A 15,621-nucleotide genomic window follows, 5' to 3' on the forward strand; every position below is an offset into this window, starting at 1 on the left:
TTTTTTTGGTGGAACTGGGGATTGAACTCAGACACTTGTGCTTGCCAGGGAAGCACTTATTCTACTGAGCCATTTCCCCAGCCCCATTATTTTTACTTTTTTGAGATATCTGTACAGTGAGCATAACAAAGGTTCTATCTTATATTTCTATCAAAAAAGTCTAAGGGAAAAAATGGTACATTCTAAGAATTCTAAAACATGAATGCACACAATTCTCTGGAGGATGTTCTCAAATATCTATTATACTAGCATTTAGTGCATTTTGATAGTTGCTAACTCATTGGCAACTTTTTTAGATAATGTATATCATATATACATGCAGGCAACTTGCAGGTGAATTCCTGCCAAAGTTCAAGATTTATTGTTTTCAGATATGCCCAAAAAATGAGCAAATGTAACTTTATACATTTTTATGATGTTGATCCTGAAGGAAATTTTTTATACCAATGTATGAAATAGTGTCTCCTGTTGCAAAATGTCACAAGTAACTTAGTTTTCTTTTTCTTTTTTTTTTTTTTTGGCGGAACCAGGGATTGAACTCAGGCCCTTGCGCTTGCCAGGGAAGCGCTTATTCCACTGAGCCATCTCCCCAGCCCCTAAATTAGTTTTCTATATTGGAATATTTCTGTATTCAGTTATCAGATTAAACAAAATCAAGCTGTAGGGACATAGAGAAAAATATTGTGAGATTAAATAAATTTGAATATGGCCTGACTTATTGAGTTGCCTTGTAATATTTCTGCTCACACACGGACTCTTGAGAAGTACTGTTTTTCTATATAAATGTAAATTACCTTAGATTTTCCAAGCAATTTTTGTATTCTTCTTCCATTTGCTGGTTTTCCAAAGTCGTTCCTGAATTGAAGCCATACAAATACAAAACGTCACTACATCATAATACAAAAATTATCAGTTAGCAGTTATATTCATGGTATAATGTAAATAGGGTGGAGACACTGTTCAAAATGTTTCACAATCTACCTCCCCATCAGCAAGAACCAATGCTCTCTCATTGCATATATGAGAAAATGATGTCATCCTTACCTATAGCATTTATATTCCCAAAAGTTTCCAACATCACATCTCTGTAGAGCTTCTTTTGGGCTGGATTCAGCAGAGCCCACTCCTCCTCACAGAAGTTCACAGTTACATCCTCCAAGGTCACTGCCTCCTAAATAATCACAGACATATTTCCTGAAACAACACTGGTACTCATGTCTTCAGTACTTGAATTCCTCCTGTAAAAGCTAAATTGAAGATGTTCCTCCATGCCCGTGTTACCAACCCCATTTAGCATACACAGAGTTTCATATGCTTTTCTGAGGCTATATTATCTCTGTGCCAGAGCCAAAGTGGATCAGTATGAGTGGTTTTCCTATTTCATAGAAATGTATTTGTGCAGTTTCTAAAGCAAAGCTTACATAGGCAGCCTGCAAGTCACCATTTCCCAAAGAAGAAATCAGAAAAATATTTGATGCTTTTTTAAAAAATCATTTATGGGGCCAGGGAGATAGCTCAGTAGAATAAGTGCTTGGCTGGCAAGCACAAGGGCCTGAGTTCAATCCCTGGTTCCACAAAAGAAAAAGATAAATAAATAAAATAAAATAAAAAAACATTTATTTGGTACAGTGACTCATTATGCAGCTCAGACCCATACTGATCCTTATGTCTCTGCCTCTTCAGCACTGGGATTATAGGCATGCACCACAACACCCAGTTTCAGTGGCCAGTTTGGTATGGGGCTGGCATGGTATGCAGTACTGGGGATCAAACCCAGGTCACTGTGCTTGTGAGGCAGGCACTTAGACCACTGAGCTGTCTCCTCGGCCCTGATGAATGCTTTTGAAGGACCACAGAATATACACCTTCAAATCTGAATATTCATTTAAGCCATTCTTTCTTGTATTATACACAGATAGCATTTTGAAATCCAAATATATTTCTAGGAAAAAAGCTTAACTAGACATTAAATAAATAGTATGCATTTTGTTCCTCTTTTGGTTTTTCACAGCATAGAAACCATGTGCTACTACTGACATATGTCCAATTTATTTCACTTGCGAGTGTGATCTCAAGGTCCACCCAGGGGCCAGGGAGATAGCTCAGGAGAGTAAGCACTTGCCTGGCAAGCGCAAGGGACTGAGTTCAATCCCCAGTTCCGCATAAAATAAAATAAAATAGCAAATGGATTACTACCTAAAGGGCCACCCATTTAGCTAGAAATGTTTCCAGTTTATCTATTTATGTCAGGTTAATATTACATTGCACAAAACCCCCACATCTTCATTACCTATTCATCAGTCAGTGGACATTTGGGGTGATGTCAACATTTGTAATTATAAAATCATGACAGTATAAACATGAGGGTGTATACATCACTATGGTTTGGCTATGTTAATTCTTTTGGCAAGAGACCAAGAAATGGTATAGCTGGGATAATTACCCACCTGGTAAAATGTAAAAGTCTGGTAAGAGAGTTAATAATCTACAATTATAATACATATATTTAAGTTCCGTCACTTTATTTATTTTTTTTTTTTGGCGGAACCGAGGATTGAACTCAGGCCCTTGTGCTTGCCAAGGAAGCGTTTATTCCACTGAGCCATCTCCCCAGCCTCCATCATTTTAGTCAGTTATTTTAGCCAGTGGTCCATTTAACATTCTAGATGAATGAAAAATATACTTGTTATAGGTTGATATCAGCTGTGTGGTGGTGCACACCTGTAATCCCGGCACTCAGGAGGCTGGGGCAGGAGGATTGTTGTGAGTTCAAGACCAGCATGGAGGGCCAGGGAGATGGCTCAGTGGGATAAGCACTTCGCTGGCAAGTGCAAGGGCCTGAGTTCAATCCCCAGTTCTGAGAAAAAACAAAAAAACAAAAACAAAAACAAAAACAAAAAAACACCATCATGGGCTACAAAGTGAGCTCAAAGTTAGCCTGAACTGTATAGCATGACCCTGTCTCAAAAAGACAAAAAAGGGGGGCCCAGCAGAATGGCTCCCGCAAAGAAGGGTGGCAAGAAGAAGGGTCATTCTGCCATCAATGAGGTGGTGACCTAAGAATACACAATCAACATTCACAAGCACATCCAGTGTGGACTTTAAGAAGTGTGCCCCTCGGGCATTTAAGGAGATCTGGAAGTTGGCCTTGAAGGAGATGGGGACTCCAGACGTGCATTGATACCAGGCTCAACAAAGCTGTCTGGGCCAAAGGAATAAGGAATGTTCCATATTGTATCCAGGTACAGTTGTCTAGGAAACAGAATGAGGATGAAGAGTCACCAAACAAGCTGTATACCTTGGTAAGCTATATCCGTTACCACATTCAAAAGTCTCCAGACAGTGAAGGTGAATGAGAACTTTGAAATAAAGTTCCAGAACTGAAAGAAGAAAGAGGAAAGAGGAAGGAGGAAGGAGGAAGGAGGAAGGAGGAAGGAAGAAGGAGGAAGGAGGAGGAAGGAGGAAGGAGGAAGGAGGAGGAGGAGACAAAAAAAGGAAAGAAAAAAAAAGGTTGATACAATATCGAGTAGGTAGTCCATTAGTAAGTTATTATAAAACCTGTGTTTAAGAACATAATTATATAACAAATTCAGTTTAGTTTTTCTGAAAACTATAACACTGAATATGTGATTAATTTGCACTTGCCAGGGAAACGCTTATTCTACGGAGCCATCTCCCCAGCCCCTAATTTTCAATATAACATGGAAAACAATGCTTTAGAACAAGGAATTGAAGGACAAAAAGGCAACCATTTTATAAACAAAGAGGGAAAGATGGTCTGAATTGCGGGCTGAAGAGTGGAAGAAAATAAAGAAGAAAGATACACTATGTAGAGGTAAAAATTCCCAAGATGAATGTAATCACTATGTATATCTAAAATACACAGATGAAGGAAAGAAACAAAAGGAAAAAAAAAGGGGAAAACATCATCATACACATTATATAATATAGATTATATAATGTATAATTATATATCTATATCTATATATGTATCTTCTGTGTTTTTTTTTAAACTAGGGGTTGAATTCAAGACCTTGCCAAGCAGGAATTTAAGCCACTGAACTATCTCATTGGCCCCAAGCTAAGATGATTATACTACTAATTTCTATGAGATTTTTCAAGAGAACAGTTAATGCTTAAGATTTTGGACAAATTTTACATGCTTATATTTGGTAACCCGAGCAACTACTTTGAAGAAAACAATGTACAATGTAGCAACTTTTGCTGAATTCCTATCATTTTTTTAAAAAATTCTGTATCGTTTCTACTGTCTTATCTATTTTTTTGTTTTAAAATAAAAATAATAAAAAAAGATTTATGTTGTTGGTTTGTTTACAGTATTAGGGATCGATCTCAAGACCTCGTGCTTACCACACAGGTGCTTGCACCACTGAGCTGTTTCCCTAGCCCTAAGAAGGTTTATGTATAATATCGAAATGCTAATGGGAAAATAATATTCTTAGAGGAAGTCTATGCACAATGAAACTAGGGGCCAGATGGCATACTGTCTTATAGCTCAATGAGAACTACTGATCGCTGTGCACACATATATAAGTATTCATAGGACTGTCTTAGTGAGATTGATGAGGCAAAAGGTATGTACAAAATACACTAAATACATTAAAATGAAGCCATCACAAACTCAGTAGGCACTAATTACAAAAGCAAAAGTTCATCCAGGGGTGATAATACTTGCTTGTAATCCCAGCACTTTGGGAGGCTGAGGTAGGAGGATTTCTGTGAGTCTGATGATTGGCAGGAGTCCAAAGTCCAGCCCCAGCTGTGAGGTAACTTCAAGACCAGTCAAGATTTCAAGTTGAGACATTGTATCAGATCACACACGTAAAAGGAAAATTTATAGAAAATACTGTGTCATTTACTAGTCACTCCTATTCTCTACCCAAAAAATTACAATTGTCAAGTATAACAGAAGACTGACAATATTCAACACCACATGATCAAAGTGATAGCTTGCACACTTTATTTTATTGCACCCTTTATATAAAGCATTCAAGTTACATCTTTTATTACAATCTGCATTTAGTAGAGACAATGACAAATGGATCTCACAAAAGATAGGCAGCCAAACATATCTGAATATAATCATAATGTTTTATTTATGCACAGGAAGAAACAGATATGTACATTTAGATTATATACAGTTTTATTTTATCTACATAAATTACATGGAAAGATAAATTTAAAAGTCTTAGATTTTGTTTTATTTTATTATTATTATTTTTTTTTTACTGAACCAGGGATTGAACTCAGGCTCTTGTGCTTGCCAGAGAAGTGCTTATTCCACTGAGCCATCTCCCTGGCCTCAGTCTTAGATTTTATACTGAAGTAGCTTTTATTTTTTTTATTTTTATTTTTTTATTACATTTATTTATTGTGTGTGTGTGTGGCCAGCTCAGCCCACCAGGGGGCGGGGCTGGCTGGCATGTGGTGCTGGGGGTCTGAACCACGGTCCTGTGCTTTGCCAAGCTTGTTTCAAGTAGGTGCTTTAGACCACTGAGCCATCTCTCCAGCCCCTGAAGTAGCTTTTAGATACAAGAAAAATGTTTCCTTGGAGTTTAAAGTAGCCCTCAGAATTAGGAGAAAATGCATTGTATGGATAGCGTGCAAAATAAATAAGACTACAATATTGTGAGTACCCAATATTTTGTATAGAAAGTATAGATCAAAGAACACAAATATATAAAATATATAGAACATATCTGACTCGAGAGAAATACTGAATATAAAAAAAGATCTTTTTCTTTTTTAATGTATTTGATTGTTACAGGGTCTCACTGCACAGCTCGGACTCATGGTGATCCTCCTGCTTTCAGCCTCCCCAGCACTGGGATTACAGGAGTGCACCACTAGGCCCAGACTCTGGCTGGCTCAGCCCACCCTGGGGGTGGAGCTGGCACTGCATATGGTGCTGGGGACTGAACCGCGGTCCCTGTACTTGCCTAAGCGTACCCAAGCAGGCAGTTTAGTCCACTGAACTATCTCCCTGGCCCAAGATAAAATTTTGTTTTTGTTTTTGTTTTTGCAGAACCGGGGATTGAACTGAGGCCCTTGCACTTGCCAGGGAAGTGCCAAGATCAAATTTTGAGAAAATTCAAAGAACATTATATTGTGGAAGAATAAGACTTATACAAGGAGGGAAAGTCAACTGACACAAACTACACTTATCTCTTTTGCTTTTGAGTTTGCCAAAATCAACAGACCAATAACTTATTCCAAAACCCTGAGAATATATTGTCCTATTATTCCTGTAGATAGATGTGATGATGATGATGATGATGATGATGATGATGATGATGATGATTATCATTATTTTGTGTGGTACCAGGAACTGAAAACTCAGGACTTCGCACTTGCCAGGTAGGCACTTATGCCACTGAGCTATCTCCCCAGCCCTAGATGTGATTATGAAAAACCTTGAAACACTTAACCAAGAGAATTAATGAGAGTACTTTTTCCCTTGATTCAGACATCAGCATTGGTGAAGAGACACAGAAAGTCTCAAAATATTTTCCCATACAACTTCTATCATCGTTATTGAAAATTATATGGAAAGAAACTAAAACAACACTATTCATGGAAAATCACACATGGTAATCTGTGGAAAAGTTGCCAAAGATCACTGTCAAAAATAAGACAAGAAAGGGCTGGCAAGGTAGTTCAGTGGGCTAAGCACCTCCTTAGGCAAGTGCAGGGGCAGGAGTGAATTCAATGCCAGGCATGACATGCTGCACTGGCCCCGCCCCTGCCCTATCCCCTGGTGCACTGAGCTGGTCATCAGACTGGGCGTGTGGTGGTGCACTCCTGTAACCTCAAGGCTGGGGAGGCAGAAAACAGGAGGATCACTACCAGTACAAGCTACATAGTGAGACCCTGTACCAAATACATTAATAATAATAATAATAATAATAATAATAATAATAATGTGACAAGGAAAGTTTGGGTCAGGTAGGGAGTTATCATATGCATTTTTTTTTCCACATGTATATTTTCATCCAGTGCCCAATGACGAAATGTTTTGAATATACCAATGATGTTATATTATTATTATCATTAAATATCACCCAAAATCTTTGAAGATGTGATATGAGATATTTAAATAGAAAATTACGAATAACAGTGTTCACATTCATTTATGTTTGTTTGCCTTTATCATGTGAACATTTGTACAAATGTTGACCTTTTTATGATCTGCACTATTTTTTCTTTCCTTTTCTTTTTCTTTTTCTTTTTTTTTTTGTGGTACCAGGGATTGAACTCAGGACTCTGCACTTGCCAGGCAAGCACTTATTCAACTGAGCTATCTCCTCGGCCCGTTGAAAAGAAATTCTTAAATGCTTGAGGAAATACATAGTTTAAAGGAACAATCTGCTGTAAATTAAAAGGAAGTGAGAAGCTGGCTAGGTTAAAAACAAAAACAAAAACAAAACCCTGCTTGACTGCTATTCAGAAGGGAACCCATACTCAGAAGGTTAAACATATTCTGAAGGTTGTACAAAATTCCCCGTGTCTATGCTGTCCAGGATTGTTCAATCCAGTTGGTGACATTGGAAAATATGAAAAGTTATGGAATTTAATTCTGGGGTTCTTCACATCAGTTAGTCATCTTCATACGACAAAACTGCTGTACTGGTCAAGTTTGAAGGTAATATTCTCAGCAACCAGAATAGCTATCCCTCCTTTTTTCTGGTTTCCTGTGGTATGGAGAATTGTTTTCCATCCTTTGACTTTCAGTCTATCAATTTCCTTTTGAGTTAAATTTAGTTTCCTTTGTACAGCACATTGTTGGACTTTGTTTCTTAATCCAATCTATGAGTCTGTTTCTTTTGATTGGTGAATTGAAGCTGTTTGTATTGATGGTTATAACTGATATGTACTGGCTTATCTTTGTCGTATTATCTTCCCGCTATGGGTTCTAAACGGTTTCCCTCTTTTTAGTTGCTTGCTCTGTTTGGTGGTTCCTTTTTTCTGTTTTTGAAAGTGTGGTTGTTTCTGTCTTTTTCTAGAATAGCAATATCCTCTGTAGGGTTGGTTTGGTGGTTATTTCTTTTTTCTTTTTTTTTTCCTTTGGTGGTTATTTCCTCAGTTGTTGTCATGGCAGCATCTTATATTTCCATTAAATTTGATAGATCATTTGGTAGGGTACATAAATCTGGGCTGGAAGAAATTTTCTTTCAAGATCTGAAACATTTCAGTTCAAGCTCTTCCTGGTTTAATGGTTTGTGTTGAGAAATGCGCTGTGATTTTGACTGGCTTTCCATTGCAGGTGATTTGTTTCTTTTAACAGCTTTTAATATTCTGTCCTTTTGCTGAATTTCTGGGATCTTAAGTATTATCTGTCCAAGTGTAGATTTATCTCAATTATGGCTGATTGGAGTTCTATATCCCTCACTTAATGTATGTCAGATTTTTTTCTCATGCTTGGAAAATTTTCTGCTACTACTTCTGCAAATAGTCTTTTTATGTTATTTTTGTTGACTTCTGCTATTTCACTGACACCTATTAGTCTCATATTGTTTTTCTTTGCATCTTGTGGTTGCTAAATTGTTATTTCCTGGTTCCTATTTAGTTTTAGATCATCTTTCCTTCTGTGTCCATTAGCTGTACCACTGTCTTCGGGTTCTGAAAGTTTATTTCAGTTTCTTTCAAGCAGCTTTGCTAGATTTTAATTGAATTCTTAATTTCCTGGATACCTGTTTGAATCTGTTTCATCCATTCTAATTCTTTCCTATATTGTCCATTCAGTGTTACCAAGATTTTTCTATTCTCCTCTATTTTCTATCTGTGTCTCATTTGGATGTGCTGAGCGATTCTTTCATGATTGTTGTCAATTCTTTTTTGACCTGAGAGATTATTTTTGATTATATTTCTTTTATAGCTGATGGACTTGTTACTTTAAGTTGCTATTATTTCAGAAATTTCAGGTATGGGACTTTCAAGTTTTTCTATGTCTTTCTTTCCTAGACTTATTTTTGGTGGGTTGGAAGAAAGAAATTGCCTTCTGCTCTTTTGTTTTGGCAGTTTTCACGCTCCTAGTGATTGCATGGACTCAGCAGTAGTGGGAGATAGGTGGGTTAGTAAGTCCTACAGTGGGAGCAGTGGGCAAGGTAGGCCTGATCAAAGCTCTTGCCACTACTGGGGAAGACTGGCTGAAGCTTATTGCTTATTGTGATAAGACTTTTCATTTAGATTCACATCTGTCTTTCTTTTTTTTTGAACCAGGGATTGAACTCAGGCCCTTGCGCTTGCCAGGCAAGCACTTATTCTACTGAGCTAACTCCCCGGCCCCACATCTGTCTTTAATAAAAACTTGTGATGTGTATCTCACTAAAGGATGACAAATTAGATGAAAGTTTCTTTTGTATTAGATAGATATGATTGGTTAAAAAGGATATGTTATGTCAAAATAAAAATTTAAGTATGTTACAAAATGTCATCAGGATTGTCATGCTGCAAGTTGTATATGGTTTTGATTTCTAAATTTCTGTGTAAGGGGCCAGGGAGATGGTTCAGTGGAATAAGCACTTCCCTGGCAAGCACAAGGGCCTGAGTTCAATCCCTGGTTCCACCAATAAATAAATAAAATAAATAAAATAAAACAGGCACTTTGGGCTGGTGAGATGGCTCAGTGGTCTAAAGCACCCACTTAGAACAAGCTTAGCAAAGCACAGGGACGGCGGTTCAATCCCCCAGCACCACATGCCTGCCAGCCCCGCCCCCCTGGTGGGCTGAGCTGCCCCACCAATAAATAAATAAAATTTAAAAAAAAATTTCTGTGTAAAATATGTAATTGTTGTATTTTAACCTTCTTCTTTTTCTTTCTTTCTTTCTTTCTTTCTTTCTTTTTTTTTTTTTTTTTTTTGGTGGTACCAAGGATTGAACTCAGGATCCTGTGCTTGCCAGGCAAGCACTTATTCTACTGAGCTATCTCCCTGGGCCCTGTCTTTTAACATTCTATAGGGATTTAAATATTAAGATATCCATGGTTGGTAGACAATAACAGTTCCATTTTATGTTTAAGGTGTTTGATATTCAGATAGATAAAAATGTTAAGCTTACTGCCTCCATTACAGGGTAATGTCATTAAGCTTTTCTTTTATATGTTTAATGACTGAAGTTTAGAGACTAAATAATAGAGCGATGGATGGGCTAAAGATTATAGCCAATATATGGCCCTAGCCCTCGAGGTCTGTGCAGACTCCGGACATAAGAGAACCTCTGATGCAACATCCTATAACTCAGTTGTGACCCAGATTTTCTCATCAAGGAGATTATGGGACCACTGAGGAGAATGATCAACAATGTATAGTGTGCCTAACAAGAGTTACCTAGAGAAAAAAAAAATCTCTCAAGTTTTCCCAGAAAGCAATATGGTTAACCAATGGCCATGGCTCATCCATATGGCTGACAGTGACAAAAGATCTAAGAGTTGCTATACATGGTTCCAAGGTAAATCCTGGGGAAATTTAATTGACCTTGTTTTATGGCAAAATGTTAATTTTTGATTTATACAGTTCTCACTTTAATTTGTTGTTAACCAGCAGAAACTTTAAACACAAAATGTTAAAAGAAAGTCCATAATAATATGCTAAGCAGTAAAATGTTCAAATTACTAACAACTTCTGTCAGTTGGCAGCTATCCTGGTAACTCACTACCGTTATGGAATATTAGAGTACGTAGGGTTAAATTACTGAATACAACTACCAAAAATCTTTAGCCTGGCATCAAGAGTAAAAAGGTCTTCTAAAAATTTCTCCAAACATAGCTTCCCCAATGGAACACCCATCATTCACACAACAAAAGAGTAAAGGGAGATGTACTGGGAGCCACTGAAGTAGAAATGGATCCTATGTGTGGGAGGGTAGCATAAGGCCTCACTGCCTAAAGCAGTCAAACTACCTCTCTCAAGAGAAAAACCATCCTCAACAGACATTGTGAGCTATTGGTCCCTAGACAACCCTATGACCTGTAACTTTGCAAAGATATAAATACCCATCCTGTTGTTTTGGGGTCCTTTGCCAATCAGGCATGGTCCACCACCTGACTTCAGTTATTACCTCTTGTCTTTATTTTCTAAATCCTCTCACCCTTTTCTCCCAGGAACCACCAAAAGACCAACAAATCCCTATAGTCTCCATAAAAACATCCTAACATAAGAAAACATTTTTCAGCTGGTGTGGTGGTGTACACCTATAATCCAACTCTCTGGAAGCAAGAGGATTGTTGAGAGTTCAGAGGTCACCATAGGTTACAAACCCAGCTCAAAGCCAGTCTGAACTGCATAGCCATACCCTGTCTCAATAAATAAATAAATAAATACATAAACAAACATTTTTATTCTTGTTTATGATCTAATTTTGCTACTCACAGTCACACCTCTTGCATTCTATTTACATCTATTTTCTCCTTCTTACAAAAGAAATCAACCCTTTTGTGCTTCAAATTTATGTTTGCTCACCTACATTTGGGCATTAATGTACTGCCATACAATTTTTATATATATTCCTGCTTTAATCTTCATTGGCGTCAAAAAGAAAACAAATCTATATAGTTTTCAAAAACTATAGGAACAATATGAGAGATGGTGACTTCCTGTCCCTTCATTCTCACAAAAACCATACGAGCATTCTCCTTGTTGCTTAAATATGCAGTCGCCTCTGGAAGGTGTCCTATGGAAAAAATGCCCTCATTTTCCTTTCCTAAGTTGAAAAATTTCCTTCCACCATTTCTGGCATTCTAACTTATATCATGATAGATTAAGCGGTTAATTGCTTTGCTATGAAAAAGCAGGCATTTAAGCTTGTTTAGGAAGTCCTCTATCAAATATTTAGCATCATCACCTGGAACGTTGAACATTTTTGAACACATTCATCATCTTTATACACATGCTCTAATTTGGTAATGTCTAGATATAAAGTTGTTTTTTTTTGTTTTTTTGCGGTACCGGGGATTGAACTCAGGACCTTGTGCTTACCAGGCAAGCACTTATTCTACCGAGCTATCTCCCCAGGCCCCTGGATATAAGTTTAAAGTGAGCAGTTCATTGTCATTACAATGAAGTCCAGCATGGAGGAGACAGCTCATTAGAGGCTCTGTATCTCAGTTACTCTTCTCTCGTTGCTGGGACAAATACCTGGCACTCAAAATGAAGGAAGGAAAGGCTTATTTAGCTCACAGTTACTAGAGCTTTCAGTCCAGTAACTCAGCTGGTGCCAAGGCAGAGTGGCTCGTGGCAGGGAGAAATCTTTCATGACAGTGGCAAAGGGCAGACAGAAAAACGGAGGAGCAGCAGAAACAATGGCAACCGAGAGCAAATATGTCTCCCTTATGTTGCATTCAGGCTCTCCACCCCAGGCTGGGTGTAGCACTCACGCCCACAGTGCCAGCAGCTCTTACACTTATAATCCCAGCAGCACTCACACCAGTAATCCCAGTGGATCATGAGTTAATCACAAACCATAGAATGCACCTCAATGACTGCATGAGGCTTTGGGGGGACAAATACACACAAACCATAATACTGTGTGTCCTACAATTTTGTCACATTCATCATTGCCAGGTGTCTTAGTTACCTTTCCATCACTGGGACAAAATACCAGACCCTCACAACTTCAACAGTTATTTTGGTACAAATCTTTAAAACAAGACAAAACAGGGTGCTCCTGTATTATCCTTAAGGAGCACAGTAATGGAAAAAGGGCTCAACTCACTATAGCAAGAAGCAGAGAAAAACTGAAGCCCCCACTTTCCTCCACATGTCCCCAGGGAACCTCTACCAACCAGAACTCACTGTCTTATAGCACAGTCACTTCTGAATTTCTCAATAGATGATTTGGCCAAAAACTGTGAAGTCCACACAATCCAATCAATTTCCTAACAAAACAAACAAGCAGGGTATTTTTAGACATAAAGCACAATGGAAGGTCTCCTGTTGGAAGCAGAGATGGGAACACAAGACAGCACAGTGCTTTTCAAACACAAACATCACACCAGTCAGCAGATCTACCAAAACTGTCCACTCGTCAGTGCATACTGTGATGGGCAGTGACACAGTATGTGCTGTGCTGCCCATGACAGTGCCTTGGACATGTTTAAGTCACCTTACTTGCACAGCAAAGGGTACTGAGGGCCTGGCACTTTCTTGGCCTTACCCCAAGACCCAGAAAGAGCAGAGGTATAAAAGCAGAAGTTGACCTAGAGGAATATAGCTTTCCAGCTGATGCACGTAGGACTAGGTCCTACCAAGATGGTTCTGCCTACATCCAACTGACTTTACCTCCAACACAGCCCCACTCCTGTCTCAGGTCACTGATCTGTGCACATCACCATTTCCAGGGTCAGTGTTCTCTCAAGGCCCTTCTGGTATAACTTGCAGTCAGAGAATCTCACAGAGCAGTGTGAGCCATCTAGCTTGTCTTGCAGCAACACACCAGGAACTTCTAACTTGGGCTGCTGATGGAGGAAGACTCCTCATTCTGGACAGCATGCCTGATTGGACAGTGTGGCGAGAACCAAGCTTTCCCTCCTGTTACACAGCTGTTCCATTTCCTGGTCTCTCAGTTAAAAAGGGCGACAGAAAACATGCACTACTTGTTTGAGAGTAACACAAATGATAGACTATAAACCAGACCCTTCTCAATACAGGCTTCCTGCCTAAATACGGATTTCACCCAGAATGAAGTTTAACATCACTGAAGCAGAAGTTGCTCCTAGATACTCAGAGCTGCTACTGTTTTTTTTTTTTTTTTTTTTTTTTTTGCAAAATCGGGGATTGAACTCAGGCCCTTGCCAGGGAAGCGCTTAGTTTCTCTCCCAGGCCCCACTGTTTTCTTATTGAACTAATAGGCTCTTGCTGCATGTTGTCTCTGCAAATCAGGCCACAAGTATTCTTTTGTACTTCCAGACTCTATATTACATGGAGAAAACCGTGCTACCTAACTAAGATCTGGATTGCAGGCAAAAAGGTAGGACAAAGTGAAATAGAAGCAAGGGGTTAAATCTGTCAGATGACAGAAATATAAGTGAGGCATCAGGTTTCACTGTGTAGCTTTTCTCATACCTTATCTTTTTTTGGGTTTTTTGTTTTTTTGTTTTGGTGGAAGCAGGGATTGAACTCAGGCCCTTGCGCTTGACAGGAAAGCGCTTATTCCACTGAGCCATCTCTCTGCCCCCCCCATACCTTATCTCTTAATCTATTTAACTATCAAAAAGAATACCAAAACATGCCGAAAAGAATATATAACATCTAATAAATGAAGAAAATGGCACACTACATTAGCAGTATTACCAAAAATGAATCAAAATGAAAGTCAAGCATTTCTAGTCTCAGAAAGGTAACCTACATGCGATTCCTTTCTCCCACCACCCCGTTATTTGTTACAGACAGCGGTCCTTCTAGAGCAGTTCTAAGCACATAGTGGTGAAAACAAGCATGATGTGCAGCCTGGAACAACAAGTATCACTTTGTTGTATCTTTGGTTTCAATTTGGGCCTTCTCCAAAAGTCATTTGCATTTATTTTTTATTGCAATATCCATGTTATTCACCTACTTCACGTCAATATTCATGTGTTGAATGAGATAAAGGTTCTCAGTCCACATCTTTAAGAAGAGAAATTGCATTGCTGCAGATTTTATGCACAAACTAGAAAATATTGTGTGATATTATTAATTATTAGAAAACATAACTGGGGACTTCAGCACAGTAGTACAGTGCTTGCCTAGCATGTATGAAGCACTGGATTAAACTCTCATACTGAAATTTTAAAAAAGCAAACAAAAGGGGCCAGGGAGATGGCTCAGTGGAATAAGCGCTTCCCTGGCAAGCGTAAGGGTCTGAGTTCAATCCCTGGTTCTGCAAAAATAAATAAATTAAAAATAAATAAAAATAAAAATAAAAAAAAAAGCAAACAAAAAAAAAATCCAGAAAATTTTTCATATGCCAAAATATGCAGATCAATTAATCAGGTGTGAATTACCCACTTTTTCCTATGCATTGCTGAATCCCTCAATAATCTAATTGAATCCTGTTACAAGTTGCTGTAAATAAGAATTTGCATTTTTTAAAAAATTTTGTGTGTGTGTGTGTGTGTGTGTGACCAGCTCAGCCCACCAGGGGGCGGCGCTGGCTGGCATGTGGTGCTGGGGGATTGAACCGTGGTGCCTGTGCTTTTTAGTTTGTTCTAAGTAGGTGCTTTAGACCACTGAGCCATCTCACCAGCCCCGAATTTGCATTTTTAAAAATCTTTTTGGAAACCTTCTGTTGACTTTCCCACAGTAGTTTAAACCACCCAGTCATGACATTCAAACTTACACAGATTTTTAGAATTTCTTCTAACTACCCTAGTATTAAATGCTCCTGAGGTTTCATCACTTCCATTTAAGTTAGTCACGTGAAGCTCAATTACAGGGCATATGATGACCATTTACGTACATACTAGTACATTTACTGTGACTTTTCTTTGTGGTCTATCAAGCTAAAGAAACTAGGAAAACATTTATGGAATATTAAATTATGTGGCCAGGAGGCCTGCCCCTTAGCTCAGTTCTTTAAGTGGCTGCTTCAACAAAGCAGTCAGGCTTCAGTTGCTGTGGTTTGATCCCC

At 38.5% G+C, this 15,621-nt stretch overlaps 1 protein-coding gene across 1 annotated transcript in view; it reads right to left on the reverse strand.

The window, feature by feature from the left end:
* Nucleotides 1–15,621, reverse strand: part of LOC101567336 (zinc finger protein 791-like) — a 29,729-nt gene that overhangs the window by 3,288 nt on the left and 10,820 nt on the right. The window contains exons 2-3 of the mRNA XM_023706399.1: nucleotides 1,045–1,171; nucleotides 795–855 (exon numbers count right to left, since the gene is read on the reverse strand). Coding sequence (XP_023562167.1) covers nucleotides 795–855; nucleotides 1,045–1,171 — 188 coding nt within the window. The remainder of the gene's footprint in view (nucleotides 1–794; nucleotides 856–1,044; nucleotides 1,172–15,621) is intronic.

The sequence above is a fragment of the Octodon degus genome, unplaced genomic scaffold (genome assembly GCF_000260255.1).
Source record: "Octodon degus isolate 3935 unplaced genomic scaffold, OctDeg1.0 scaffold00255, whole genome shotgun sequence".
NCBI lineage: Eukaryota > Metazoa > Chordata > Mammalia > Rodentia > Octodontidae > Octodon > Octodon degus.